We start from the raw sequence: 15,372 nt of genomic DNA on the forward strand, positions 1-15,372 counted from the left end.
TCTACCTGATTGCCTAACTTTATAATCGACGTCACTCACTTTCTCGATTATCTCGTATGGTCCATGCCAAGTTGCCAGGAACTTATTCTCTACTGTAGGGACCAGTACCAACACCCTCTCTCCAGGCTGAAACACTCTGATTCGGGCATTACGATTATAACTGTTTTTCTGAGCCTGCTGAGCTTTCTGCATGTGTTCCCTGACAATAGGCAAAATAGTAGCCATTCTATCCTGCATTTGAGCTATGTGCTCAATTACACTCCGGTAGGGTGTGGTCTCCTGCTCCCAGGTCTCTTTAGCTATATCCAGCATTCCACGGGGATGCCTCCCATACAACAATTCAAAAGGAGAGAAGCCTGTGGAGGCCTGCGGAACCTCCCTAATGGAGAACATTAGATATGGCAATAAACAATCCCAGTTTTTCCCGTCAGTGTCAATTACTTTCCGTAACATACTCTTAAGGGTTTTATTAAATCTTTCTACTAAACCATCAGTCTGTGGGTGATATACTGAGGTCGTAAGGTGTTTAACCTGCAGGTTAAACACCTTACGAGTCTGCATAGCTCTTTGGTGACCCTGGACATAAAAGGGGTTCCCCTGGTCCGTCAGGATTTCCTTGGGGATACCCACTCTGCTAAACATCAGCATTAGCTCCTTTGCTATTGACTTTGCAGAGGAATTACGTAAGGGTATGGCTTCAGGGTATCGTGTTGCATAGTCCAGAACGACTAGTATATACTGATGCCCTCTAGCGGATTTTATCAGTGGCCCTACTAAGTCCATAGCGATCCTTTCAAAGGGTACATCTATGATAGGTAGGGGAACTAGCGGACTACGGAAAGCCTTGAACGGGGCCCTGTGCTGGCATTCAGGACATGAAGAGCAATAGTTTGTTATAGCAGCAAGCACTCCAGGCCAGTAAAAACGTTTAAGGACTCTCTCTCTGGTTTTATCAACTCCAAGGTGTCCTCCTAGTATGTGGCTGTGAGCCAACTTCAATACTATATTACGGAAAGCCTGTGGAACCAACAGCTGCTTAATAGTATCTGCAGCTTTCTTTTCTACACGGTAGATTAAGTCATTTAACGTTTCAAAATAAGGGAATGACAGTGCTTCTCCTGGCTGAGCAGCAACCCCATTTACAACCTTTATATTGTTTCGGGATGCAATTAAAGTGGGATCTTCCCACTGGGCGCTTTTAAAGTTACCAGGACTGATCCCTATGTCCAATAAGTCATCATTCTCTGCAGTATTAGCCGGCTCCTCACTAGTTTGTTCTGGGTTGTCCCCCACTAGTACTGGTTTAGGGTAGTAAGATTTTCCCGGGTGTCTCTCCCGATGGTCAAAATCCAATTCGGTATTGGCAAAAGGAAACACATCATCCTCATCAGCTTGGTTAATTTCTGACAAGCTTTGGCCTGTCTTTTCTGCAGAGGCCCATAATTCTAGAAAATGGGGAAAATCTCTACCTATTACCACCTGCTGGGATAGTCTAGGTACTACACCCACTCTGTACTTTAGAGAACCATATGGGGTTCCAATATTTACTTCTGCTGTGGGATACTCTCTCTTATCCCCATGAACACAGATAATTCCCACTTTTTGTACATGATCAGACTTCACATAGGGTATTACAGATTCTGCTACTAATGTGACCATACTTCCTGAATCAAGTAATGCTTTAGACATTTTTCCATTCACATTAACATAGCACCAATAAGAGTTATTATCATAGTCATTGTTAATAGACGCAACACAATTAAACAAAAATGAATGCATTCCCTCATTTTCACCCATATTGCACTCCATAGGTTCATCCTTCAAGGGGCATTCTTTAGCCATATGACCAGCCTCATTGCACCTAAAGCACTTCACAACATAGTCTGACCCCCAATTAGTTCCTCTCCCAGGCCTATTACGTCTGGTTAACCCTCTGAGTCCTGGAGTATTGTCCCTGGTGTCCTGAGAATATAGCTGCAGTTCTTCAGCCCCCCTTAAACCCAGAACAGTCTTACCAAGTCTTGCAGAATCCTTGACCTTAGAATTGCGGGGTTTATCTGGTGAAGCAGGGCTTAACAGTTCTCCTGCAGCCACATATCTTTCCACCAAGGCAATTAGCTGGTCTGCTGTGTGTGGATCACTCTGGCTGACCCATCGACGCAGGGCCGCTGGTAAACCACGCAAAAATCGATCCATCACTAGGATTTCCACAATGTGGCTAGCTGAATTAACTTCAGGTTGTAACCATTTCCAGGCCAGATGTATGAGGTCAAACATTTGGGATCTTGCAGCTTTGTCCTGGGAAAACGCCCATGAGTGGAATCTTTGGGCACGTACCGCAGAGGTTACCCCTAGACGTGCCAGGATCTCAGCTTTCAATTTTCTGTAGTTGCTTGCTTCTGCAGGCTCTAGGTCATAGTACGCCTTCTGCGGCTCTCCGCTCAGGAATGGTGCCAGTACGCTTGCCCACTCGGTAGCCGGCCATTTCTCTCTCTCTGCTGTGCTTTCAAATGCCAGAAGGTAGGCTTCAACATCATCTGATGCAGTCATCTTTTGGAGGTAGTGGCTTGCCCGAATCATCTTTGGTCCTGGGGAGAGCCTCAGGGTCCAAGTCCAGCTTTTCAGAAATAGCTTGGATCTCCTGCTGTAGCACACGGGTAGCATTTTGCTGCTCTTCACGGGTTACTTTAAATGCCTCAAGTTGTGCCACTGCAATCTGTTGCACTAAGGTTTCAGTGCTTTCTATTTGTGCTTTGGCCAGGAGTTTAGCATTCTCTGCCTGGGTCAGTACCAATTGCTGCAGAACTGTTAGCTCTCCTGTTAGCCTCCTGTTGCACAGTGGTGGATTGGATCAAAGCCTTGATAATATCCTCCATGTTGAGCTGTAACTGACTTCTACCCAAAGACTTACGTGGATACCCGCATACTCCACCATATGTGACAGGCCTCCCTTTTCCTTGGGATTTTTTGTCAAGGATCTTGGCTGTAACCACAGTCTTCTAGGGTAAATGAAGTCCAGGACACATCCAGCTCAGCTTCAATGTTTATTTTAAAGGAATAAACAGCAGCAGTTGTAAGCAGAATAACAGTCTTTGCTTAGGACAAAACAGGTCACAAGTTACCATCAATATGGCTTTGCAGAGAGAAAACCACCCCTCAGTTCATCAGCTCTCCTAGCTGGCATAACAGTGGCTTCCTCCTCTGAATCAGGCTCAAACCCTTTAACCTTCTGCCTGCTAATTAATCAGCCACAGGTGAGCTGTTACTTAGTCCACACCTGTGGAGCTCCTGTCCAGAATGCAGGCTCTGGACTGGATCAAAACAGCAATTAGTGCTGTTGGAGCACTGGCCCACCCCGCTCTTCCAGGTGCTCCGCCCCAGGGACCCTTACCATGTTTTGCAAACTGCCAGTAGTGCAGTTTGTAAACAAACAACATATTTCCCTGGGACATATTTTAAAGCAGGCTACTATTGACCAAGGCTGGTCTAATATACCTGCCATCTATCACTTTACCACACCTTTTGTCACAATATATATATATTATATATTTAGCTAATTAAACCTGTTGTGACCAGGCCCAGGAGTGATATAATTAAAACGCACTACACCATGTCTTCCAATAAGTAAATCAGTTACTTCCACTTTCACAATCTCTCATCTTACTCAGGGCCAGAAAATGTCAATAGTCTCTTGTTTTGCTTATTTTGGGCAGACTAAGTTCATCACCACCTAGTTTTTTGACACAATGCAACACTAATCTTTCTTCAATATCAAACTGTACCATACTACTATTCTTCCTAAGCATTACCCTACTTATACAGTTACCCACAATGTAAGCCTCAATCACAAATATAGTTTATGGGCAAAATAAACGTATTTCATAGGAAAACAACTATTTCAAATGAATGCTCATCTTAGTTTTAGTTTACCTTTCACTAGAAGAAGCAAATGGTTTCCATGATTAAAATAACGTCACAGGTACGCAAACTCAAAATCACAATAGAATGGTAATACTCAGAGCCGACCTTAAGTGTTCTGGCGCCCTGTGCGGACTACTCCTCTGGTGCCCCCCCCGGCCCCTTCTCACTGCCTCTCCCCCCCGGCCCCTTCTCACTGCCTCCCCCCCCGGCCCCTTCTCACTGCCCCCCCGGCCCCTTCTCACTGCCCCCCCGGCCCCTTTTCACTGCCTCCCCCCCGGCCCCTTCTCACTGCCTCCCCCCCCGGCCCCTTCTCGCTGCCTCCCCCCCCGGCCCCTTCTCACTGCCTCCCCCCCCGGCCCCTTCTCACTATCTACCCCCTCTCCCTATCCTTACTTACCTTGTTGCCAGAGTCCTGCTGTGGGAGCGGGAGGCATCCGTCTTCCCACTCTGCCGCGGTGCGCACTTCACAGCTAAGCGGCAGAATAATTCCGGCTCTCAGCATGAAACGCCGGCACCGCGACGGAGTCATGGAGAGTGAGAGGCGCCGAGCAGTTGCTGAAAACTTCACAAGCGCCCGCTTGGCACAAAAAAAACCCCAATGTTTTAATTTAAGTCCCAGGCAGGCACCCCTGTTGCTGTGGCGCCCTGTGCGTCCGCACAGGTTGCACACCCCTAAGGCTGGCCCTGGTAATGCTGGTAATACCAGGGGTTGACCAAGAGATCTTTGCACACCGTTGCTGCTCTCTTCTTAGTGTGAGCCGGTACAAGTAGGCAGCTGCTCGGAATATAGGAGCAAGTGAGCGCCTCCCAAATAATTCTTACCAGCAGTAAAGAAATGGCACACCAGTTAGGATGCAAAAGGTAATGGGTCACATTTATTGAGGAAAAACACAACCTTTTAAAGAACACGACAAAGGTGAATGAACAGGACACAAATTGGATCAGTCTTTATCTCTGGCCAATGGTACATTGAATGTGATGGGTGAGTGTTCATTTAATGTGGCCAACAGAGTTGATCCTGGGGAAGGTGACACAAGGAGTAGCCAGAAAGGTTCCTACAATTTGGTTTATGTTATATATTTTATTACCAATAAAATGTATTATTGTAGCCCACTTGTGTCCCTCACCCCCATGACCATTCCATGAAATGGGAAACATGCATGTGGCCATGCATGCACTAAGGAGACTAGTAGTATGGGGGAAGGTTATAGGGGCGAGGGACACAACTCCCAAAGGGCTACAATAATTCAATATAATGGCGATAAAATGTATGACAAAAACAATATACAAAACACACACTAATAGGACCAAGTTCTGTTACAATAACTGTCATTATTTTGCACACAAAAATATACTCTTACTTGCATGTGTTGGAGATATGCTATGCTCTTGGAAGAAAAGTACATCACATTGTTTAATATGAATGATGTGTCAAAATGACATTCCAGGATTAGAGAAATGTTTCTTGATAAAGAAACCAACTAATTTCTGAGGTCTTTGTTGATGATGCACAAGAATATCATGAGGGGAAGAAATCTGGTCTCCTTCCAAACGATTCAACAGTGTGACACATACCACTGCAGCTGTAAGAGAATAAAAGTTATTAAATGGGCAAAAATAACTAAAACAAGTCAAATAATTTTCTTCAACTAGCTTAAACTCAACCAATGCATGGGGAGCAAATCGGAGAATCCAGCAGGGTCTGGTGTGCATCAGCAGTGATGCCTACTGGAAGGGAATGCCTGATTTAGCATTTATGTAACAGTGTTCAAGCACTTGCATTTCTGCAGGCAATGCTGACTTCTGCTGGCTGGGGGAGCCAAGGCTGTCAATAAAACATAGGACGTTCAGGTACATCTTAAGAGTAATCTTGTCAATGCTGTAGGTGTGCATTAGGAAAGGGGTTTGCACACCCCAGAACATCTGCAGGACCCCTTCTCTGCCATGTAATATGGAAATGGATTTTCCCTTCTGTGTTGCATCCCTGAGCGCTGTGATTTTTCTGTTTGTTATATGTAATGCTGCACACACCTGCTGGAGCAGAGGTGTTTGTACCTATAGCTGCACGGGACTATACACTTTGTTTATACAGGTACATTTTGTACATACCCTACAACTACAATTTTGGGTAACTGTTTTTTTTTTTTAAAGTCGCACTGAAGATTTTACAACCACTATTGTGGTTTTTAGACATGTTGTTTAACGACAAACCATGTATTTTCAACCACTGTTAATGAAAATTAGGATTTTGATAGCTCATGGCATCAACCCTCTAACGAAAACTTGGACGGAAAGGAGCACAAAAGCATTATCAAAAACAGTGCAGTGATTGATTATGGAATGTCACCAATCATAGCTACCTAAATTGGCAAGCACCAATTATAGTTATTTATCAATGGGGCATAGCCTTTCACTAGACTTCTAGAATATAATGATAGCTAAAGAATTAAGTTCTAGTTTTTCACATATGCAACTGAAGACCCATCTGCTTCTGATCATTTCAATACCATAGTACAGATTCAAAGTTGTACATTTGAATACAGTTTACACTATGGGCTGTGCACAGCAACATGTTCTTTGAGTGACTGAATGTTCACAAATTTTCTAAAGCTAAGCTGCTGTTATGACGAATAAAAATAATCAATGATCATCTGATTTTTGTAGGAACATTTTGTAATCCAGATAGCAGAGGCGTATTTACGGAAAATAGCGCCTATGACGCACCCATTGCAAAGGAAAACCACGTTCAAACTTTATTATTATTTTATTGGATGGGCAGTTTTACCTCTCAGGCCACTGATATTACACATTGCTGCAAACACAGATGACTCCATCTCAATATTTCGTACGCCTGCTTCATATGCTGTTTTCAGGTACTCAATTTTTGCTTCTTCTGTGTAGGAGCAAAATGCACCATCAAGACGTGCTTGTCCTATGTGTGTAAAATTACAAGTTAAGGGTGCATTATACAGACATCACAACCCTATTACTACGATGTAAAAAACTATACATATATATAGCACAAACTTATTTTGCAGTATTTATAAGATACAGCCGTGTGAAAAAGTATTTGCTCCTTTCCGGATTTCTTTTATTTTTGCTTATTTAAATGTTTCACCTAATTTAATATAAGATGACAATGTGAGAAAACGTGAAATGCAGATTTTAAGTGATCATTTCATTTATTGAAGGTAAAGAGTTAATCAAAACGTACACTCACTGGCCACTTTATGGAGGTACACCTTGCTAGTATCAGGTTAGACCCCCTTTTGATTTCGGAACTGCCTTCATTCTTCGTTGTATACTTTCTACAAGGTGCTGGAAACATTCCTCAGAGATTTTGGTCCATATGTACATGATGGCATCACACAGTTGTGGCAGATTTGTCAGCTGCACATCCATGATGCGATTCTCCCATTCCACCACATCCCAAACGTGCTCTATTGGGTTGAGATTTTGTGTCCATTGAGTACAGTGAACTAATTGTCATGGTCAGGAAACCAGTTTGAGATGATGTGAGTTCATTATCCTGCTGGAAGTAGCCATCAGAAGATGGGTAACCTGTGGTCATAAAGGTATGGACATGGTCAGCAACAATACTCAGGTAGGTGGTGTGTTAAAACAATGCTCAATTGGTACTAAGGGGCCCAAAGTGTGCCAAGAAAATGTCCCCCACACCATTTCACCACCACCACCAGACTCAACCATTGCTACAAGGCAGGATGGATCCAAGCTTTCATGTTGTTTATACCAATGTCTGAACCTGCCATCTGAATGTCGTAGCTGGAATCGATAGACACTTCGGAGACGATCAGACATCACCTTAATTGCTCGAGCAGGGTTCCACCCAACAGCAATGTGAATAAATCAGTGCAATTTTGTTTCCACATGAGTGGCGACATTTCAACCCAATAGGGTCCTTCTCAAGCCATGCCGGCTGGCTGGTTCACATGCCAATATCTCTGACTTGGAGTTTTAGCTGTAATCAAGACTCATCAGATCAGGGAATGTTCTTCCAGTCTTCCATTGTCCAATTTTGGTGTGCCTGTATGAATTGTAGCCTCAGTTTCCTGTGTGGTCTTCTGCTGCTGTAGCCCATCTGCTTTAAGGTTTGACGTGTTGCCCGTTCAGAGATGTATTCTGCATACCTTCTCCTCTGACATCAACAAGGCATTATCGTCCACACAATTGCCGTTCACTGGATATTTTCTATTTTTAGGACCATTCTCTGTAAACCCTAGAGATGGTTGTGCACGAAAATTGCAGTAGCCGTTTCTGAAATACTCACACCAGCTCGTCTGGCACCAACAACCATGCTATGTTACTTAAATCTCCTTTCTTCCCCATTCCGATGCTCGGTTTGAACTTCAGCAGTTTACATGCCTAAATGCACTGAGTTGCTGCCATGTGATTGGCCGATTAGCTAGTTGTGTTAACAAGCAATTGAACAGGTGTGCCTAATAAAGTGGCCAGTGAGTGTATATCGCTCATGGGAAAAAATAAAGTAAAAAGGCTTGGCAGAAACACCTAGAATTGAACGTTTTAAATCACAGTGGAGAACTTCAGGGCCACTGTTTTTGGCTATATTGTATTAATTCAGTCACGCTGGAGGGTTTTTGAGCACTAACCACAGCATCTCAATCAGATTTAAGTCAGAACTTTGACTAGGCCACACTAGTCAAATCTTTGTTTTGTTTCAGTTTGAAGTGCTCCTACGACTCTTTCCAGGTCACTGCTGCTGAAGACTTTTGCCTACAACGGCTGGGATGCAATCACTGGTCACATTCAGCAATGGTGGATAAGGTAGAAGAAAACCACTTAAGTCAAGTGCACAAGTAAAAATTATCCCCTAGAAAGTGCGTGTACTTATTTTAGCCTTAAAATCACCCAAACACACAAATATGTATGTTGGGTATCATAGAATCTTAAAAGGAGTAGCTAAATACATTTTGGGTAGTTTTCTGCAGGTACACCTATGATTCTAGAATAATCATTTGTAATACTGTATTGCCAACTTTGGCTTAATCAAAGACTGTAAATATGCCTAAAACTCTAGGTTGTATAATCATATACTACTAGATGCTTAATTGTAAATGGCAGTATGGTAAATTGGCCCAAATCAATTTATTAGAAATGTCATGTTTAAAAGCTGTAAATATGCACACTGTATATTTGGTAGTGTAACCTCCCAACAGGATGACAAATCAAGGCATGTTGGCTTCACAACTGAACCTTGCTGACATATACCATGCACGTATGCATACACACACACACTATATGGACAATAGTATTGACAGACGTCTTAATTATCGAATTCAGGTGTTTCAATCAGACTCATTGCCAGCATACCTATACATTTTGGACAATGCTATGTTTCCAACTTCGGGGAAAGCCTTTTCCTATTCAGCATGACTGTGCAAGGTCCATAAAGATATTGTTTGTTGTGGAAGAACTTGCTTGCCCCCACAGAACCCTTACATTAACTCTATAAAACACCTTTGGGATCAATTGGAACAGAGATTGAGTGCCAGGGCTTCTTATACATCAGTGTCTGACTGTACAAAGGCTCTACTGGATGAATGGGCAAAAATTCCCATAGAAACACTCCAAAATCTTGTGGAAAGCCTTCCCAAAAGAGCGAAAGCTGTTATTGTTGCAAAGTTGGGATCAACTTCATATTAATGTCTATGTATTTAAAATACAATGTCATCAAAGACCATGTTAATGGTCAGGTCCTAATATGTTTGTCCATATAGTGTATATATACATACAAACACATTTTTTGCAAACATACCTTCATAAAAATCCATTGTGCACATGGTGTTTCCAATGACTGTATTGAATTCATTTATCTCTTTGCTACATTGAACCAGTTCTTGGATTAAACCAGGATCCAATTCGGTATTACGAACTACAGTTTTTCCTAGTATCATCTGTTCAAACTGAGGCTTAAAAGTTGCATCGACAGACTGACTTGTGATCACAACAGAACCTGGCTCAACACCTAAAACAAGGATGAAAATTTAATAGATGTATAAAAGAACAAAAAAACAATGCAAACTCTTATTTGAAGCACTGTTATAAATACTTTTAATGTAGTGAAGAAAATAAACAAAGGGTGCTGATAAGTGCAAAAAGTGCCATGCAAACAGTTAAATTTAAGTGCAGCTGGTTCATACAGGATAAACTCTACAATAATCCCTTAACCCCTTTGTTATAATGGCTGTAATTCGCTTCTTTCCCATTTACTGAACCCACACAAGTTATATATCGGTTTTATTTTTCAGGACAAGAAGGACTTTCTTTAGATGCAATTATTTTAATTGTATCATATCATTTACTATAAAAAAAAGTATAAAATATGGTAAATGTAGGACTTTTTCTGACTTTTACTACTAAATAGATTTTACTATCTGTCCTGAGCTTATAAATACCCAAAGTTTTGTTTCTTTTTAAAAAAATGTTTTTACAAGTTATAGGGCAATAATTCCAAGTAGCGTTTTGCTATTTTAAAACCATTTTCAAATCTGGCAAATCTGCCCCTATGTGCTATTTGGCAATGAATTTCATTATCAATTTTATCGAATATAAGATGAGGGTTTTTTCAGGGCAAATGCTGAAAAATGACCTTCTGGTGCTCCACCATAGAAGCCCCGGCAGAAGTACCGGCCAGTAGCGGCGGAGGTTGTCTGCGCGCATTGCACAACGTTTGCTGGCTGCCAGAGAGGAGGTGCTTGCGCTTCTATGATGGAGCACCGGCGTCACATGACCTTCCGGTGCTCAGTCATAGAAGCTCCAGCGAAAGTGCCGGTAGCAGCAGAGGCTTGTACCGTATTTGCTCGATTATAAGACGAGGTTTTTTCCAGAGCAAATGCTCTGAAAAATACCCCAAGTCTTATAATCAGGGTCGTCTTATAATCAGACCTCAAATAGGTCTGATTATGAGACTGAGATCCAGATCCCCCGCAGCAGATGCAGAGGACCTGGATCCTCCTGTGTTAACCCCCCCCCCAACTTACCGGTGCTTCTGAGTCCCCGGTGCTTAGTCCGGGCTGCGTGTAGAGCTCTACGCGATACAATCGCGTAGAGCTCTACGCGCTTCCCGGACTAAGCACTGGGGACCCAGATGCAGGGGACCTGGATCCTCCTGTGTTAACCCACAACCCAACTTACCGGTGCATCTGAGTCCCGGGTGCTTAGTCCGGGCTGCGTGTAGAGCTCTACGCGATATAATCGCGTAGAGCTCTACACGATACAATCGCGTAGAGCTCTACACGATACAATCGCGTAGAGCTCTACACGATACAATCGCGTAGAGCTCTACACGCTGCCCGGACTAAGCACTGGGGACTCAGAAGCACCGGTAAGCTGGGGGGGGGCATAACACAGGAGGATGCAGGGGAGCTGCATCCTCTTGTGTTATGCCCCCTCCAACTTACCGGTGCTTCTGAGTCCTGAAGCACCTGGGGCTCAGATGCAGGGGACCTGGACCCTCCTGTGTTATGCGCCCCCCCCAACTCAGAAGCACCGGTAAGTTTGGAGGAGGGAGGGGGAGTGTTAAATGGGGGGTGTAAGGCATTTCTGGAGGCAGAGTGCTCTGTGAAATGCCTTTTAACCCCTTTAATGCCACTCTGCCTCCTGAAATGCCTTAAACCTCCCTATATGCCACTCTTCCCCATAATATGCCTTTTAACCCTCTAAGTGCCAGAGTGGCATATAGGGTTAAAAGGCATATCATGGGGCACAGTGGCATATAGGGTTAAAAGGCATATCATGGGGCACTGTGGCATTTAGAGGGTTAAAAGGCATATCATGGGGCACAGTGGCATATAGGGGGTATAAGGCACTTCTGGGGCAGATGTGCATAACTGGGGGGCAGGTTGGAAAATAGAAGGAAATAAAACCAAAATATTTTTCTCAAGCATACCTTTTATTAAAAAAAGTGTTTAAATGAATTAACATTTACTGGTAAAACTTTTTTCCTATAGGGTCGTCTTATATTCAGGCTTTTTCTTTTTTTCCTAAATTAATATTAAGATTTGGGGGGTCGTCTTATAAATTCGAGCAAACACGGTATATGCACAACGCTCACAAGGCATATCGGGGAAATAAGGCATATCAAGAGGGTATAAGACATCAGCGGAGTATAAGGCATATCTGGGGTGGGCGTAGTGGCATATATGTGGGCATAGGGCATAAGGCATACTGGGGGTTAAAGGCATATCTGGGAGGCAGTGTGGCAAGCCTGGGCTCAGATGTGAAGATTGGGAAATAAAAACAAGAAATGCATTTTATTCTGCTATTTTTAACATCCAGTTTGCTCATTAAATTATTTAAAATAAACAAAAATTTTTATTTTTTTATCCGATTAATTGATCGAAAAAATAATCAGCCAACTAATCGATTATGAAAATAGTCATTAGTTACAGACCTACACATTTTACCAACAGTCTTTATCAAAGCTAGAAGTAGTATTTTTTGTGTGCGTTTTTCCTACACATTCTACTTTAGGTATTACAGTATTTGATCGATTATAAGATGACCATGATTATAACAGGACCCCACCCCAAATTTGAATATTAATTTAGAAAAAAAGCCTGAATATTAGACTACCCTATAGTAAAGTTTTACTAGTAAGTATTAATTTACATGTAAACTATTTTTTCATATTTAATAAAAACTATGATTTTCCTTTTATTTGCCAACCTGCCCCCCAGTTATGCACATCTGACCCCCAGATATGCCTTATACCCCCCCATATGTCACTCTGCCCCACCTAGTATGCCTTATAACCCCCTATATGCCCCCCCTGACTTACCGATGTGTCCCTAGGCTTGTTCCCCGTGCTCCAGACTCCCTGGTGTCAAGTGGGGGCAGCCAGTGGACGCCTGCAGCAGACAACCTCTGCTGCTACCCAGTACTTCCGCCAGGGCTTCTATGGTGGAGCACCGGAAGGTCATGTAATGCTGGCGCTCCATAATAGAAGCCCCAGCGGAAGTGCCGGTTGGTTGAAAAATCTTTTTACTCATCTATAAAAGGTAATGAAAAAACCTGCTACATAGATTCTACTATTTGTCCAGTTTAGAAATACCCAATGTTTTTGTGCTTTTTTTCTTCATGGTATGGGGCAATAAGTACAGGTAGCGTTTTGCTATTTCAAAACCATTTTTTCCAAATATGGTAATTCTTCCCCCATGTGTATCTTTGAAGCCGGCCAATGCAATCATATATTTTCGAAAACTAGACACCCCAGGGTATATCAAATGCCAGTATTTTAACTCTTTCCATGCACTAATTCTACCACCAGCCTTTATCAAACTTTCTGGTAGTCTTTTTTTCCACACACATTTTACTTCAGGTATGAATTAACAGGTCCTGGTGTATGTCACTATCATAAAACACCCCAATATGTGTTCAGCAACATCTCCCAAGTACAGCGATACCCTACATGAATGGGTTTGTCTGGCTGTTTGGAGGCAAAAGGGCCACATTTGGGGCATGCTTATTTTTCAATGTTGAACTTTGGCATTTGGTGATCCACTGCCCATGCCCTATTTGGGTCATCTTTGAACTTGGCCATTTCAGTGTGCCCAATAAAACTATATATTTTTGAAAACTAGACACCCCAGGGTATTTCAAATGCTGGTATTTTAACTCTTTGCATGCACACATTTTACCACCAGCATTTTTCAGTAGTATTTTTTGTGTGTATTTTTCCCCATACTTTATGTATGAACTTACAGCTCCTGGTATATGTCACATGACACCCCAATATGTGCCAGGGTCTGAGCTCTGGACTCCGACAAAGCCACTCACCGGAGTACCCGTTAGTTGAGGGTACCGGATTCCGCGACGCGTCTCCTTCCTTCTCCACAGCCAGCCTGACTGCCTCTAGGGGCGCGCGCGCCTTCAACAAACTTTATGCGTTTGTTGAAGGCCGGGGAACATGCCTGGATGACGTCACACTCGGGGGAGGAGTATCCCCCGAGCCGCAAGTTCAAAACCCAGCACCGAGCTCAGCTCAGTGCTCAGTTATTTTGCCGAATACAAAATTCCTTTGTGATTTCTCCTGATTCCAGATACCAAACCTGGCTATTCCTCTGACATTGCTGCCTTCTATTGTCCGACCCTTGGATACTAAACGGCTTTCCTGATTTCTGCTGTACCGACCTTGGCTTTTGTTTTGACTACGCTGCTCTCCGTGAACCTGGATTATGTACTGGACTACGCTGCTCTCCATGAACCTGATCCCGACTATGTGTACCGATATCGCTGCATTTACTTCACTTGTTCCTGTTGCATCTCGCCTCTGTGTTTTTCCTGCATACCGGACTCCTCTATCTCCCTCAGCCTTACTATATGTGTTCAGCAATATCTCCTGAGTACCACATGCATGGGTTTGTCGGGTTAGAGGTCCTCTTAGGGACCTCTTGAACATGTTGTTAATGCCAGTGATGTCACAATGACATCACTTAGCTCACTATTATTTTTTTAAATTATTTATATTTTGATTTTTTTTATTATTTTTTAAATAACCGTTTTTTTTTCTCTTTTTCGTTTTGCAGCATGGGAGGAGTGTGAGAGACTCACTCTCCTCCCCGTGATCCCTCTGCACCCATCACACTGTGATCTCTACGCAGGTCCTCACAGACGTGCATAGAGATTGCAGCGTCTGTGCCTCATCAGAGGACTGGATATCCCCTGCAGGGGATATCCTGTCCTCCAATGAACTTCTGCTGACGTAACCCGGAAGGTAATGCCTGATTTGAAAAGTTTGAAATGTAACAGCTTTCTGGCTTTCATGCCGGCGATGCAGCGGCAGGGATGTGTCAGAAGGGCTGGACGTACAGGTACATCCATAGGGTATTCTTGGGATATTCTTCATATCCATATGGGATTGAAGGGGTTAATAAAGTATATCATATATCATAACATCTCTTGGTATTCATCTTTACATAATTTAACTGTATTCTTGAATCAAATGTATTGTTATATTGTTAGATGTGTTTTGTCTAAATTGTGTTTTAAATATTAGCATAATTTTGCATGGGGGTTATGTGGCATATCTGGGACAAAGAAACGCATTCTTACCAGTTTTTTTTTTTATTTTGCTGTTTGTTTTTTAAATTATTTTAAATAAATGAAAAATGTAAAAATTTTATCCAAATAATTAAAAAAATAAATAGGCCAACTAATCGATTAAGAAAATAATAGTTAGTTGCAGCCCTACAAAGATTAATTCACTCATTCATATACTCCTACTGACATTCATTCTTTCAATCACGCATACTCATTCATAACCCTCCCCCACCTGAACTGCAGCGCTCTCACTCGCAGACTTCTGCAGGGGCCCTGCTGCTTCCCTCTGTGTTGCTGTGCGAACAACTTCTCTTGTCCCCCCCCAGGGGAGGAAAAAGGAACGGAGCAGAGTCAGGTGGCGTGCATTCACAT

The 15,372-nt window shown here is 42.8% G+C and overlaps 1 protein-coding gene across 4 annotated transcripts in view; it reads right to left on the minus strand.

The window, feature by feature from the left end:
- Positions 1-4,768: 4,768 nt before the first annotated feature.
- UPP1 (uridine phosphorylase 1) overlaps positions 4,769-15,372 on the minus strand; it is a 105,472-nt gene continuing 94,868 nt past the window's right edge. For 3 of the 4 annotated variants that reach the window (XM_053467777.1, XM_053467779.1, XM_053467776.1), the window contains 3 exons: positions 9,716-9,925; positions 6,707-6,853; positions 4,769-5,504 (listed from right to left, as the gene is read on the minus strand). In XM_053467777.1, coding sequence (XP_053323752.1) covers positions 5,353-5,504; positions 6,707-6,853; positions 9,716-9,925 — 509 coding nt within the window. In that variant the 3' untranslated portion in view covers positions 4,769-5,352. The remainder of the gene's footprint in view (positions 5,505-6,706; positions 6,854-9,715; positions 9,926-15,372) is intronic. The other variant, XM_053467778.1, reaches the window with a different exon arrangement.

Source organism: Spea bombifrons, chromosome 5, assembly GCF_027358695.1.
Source record: "Spea bombifrons isolate aSpeBom1 chromosome 5, aSpeBom1.2.pri, whole genome shotgun sequence".
NCBI lineage: Eukaryota > Metazoa > Chordata > Amphibia > Anura > Pelobatidae > Spea > Spea bombifrons.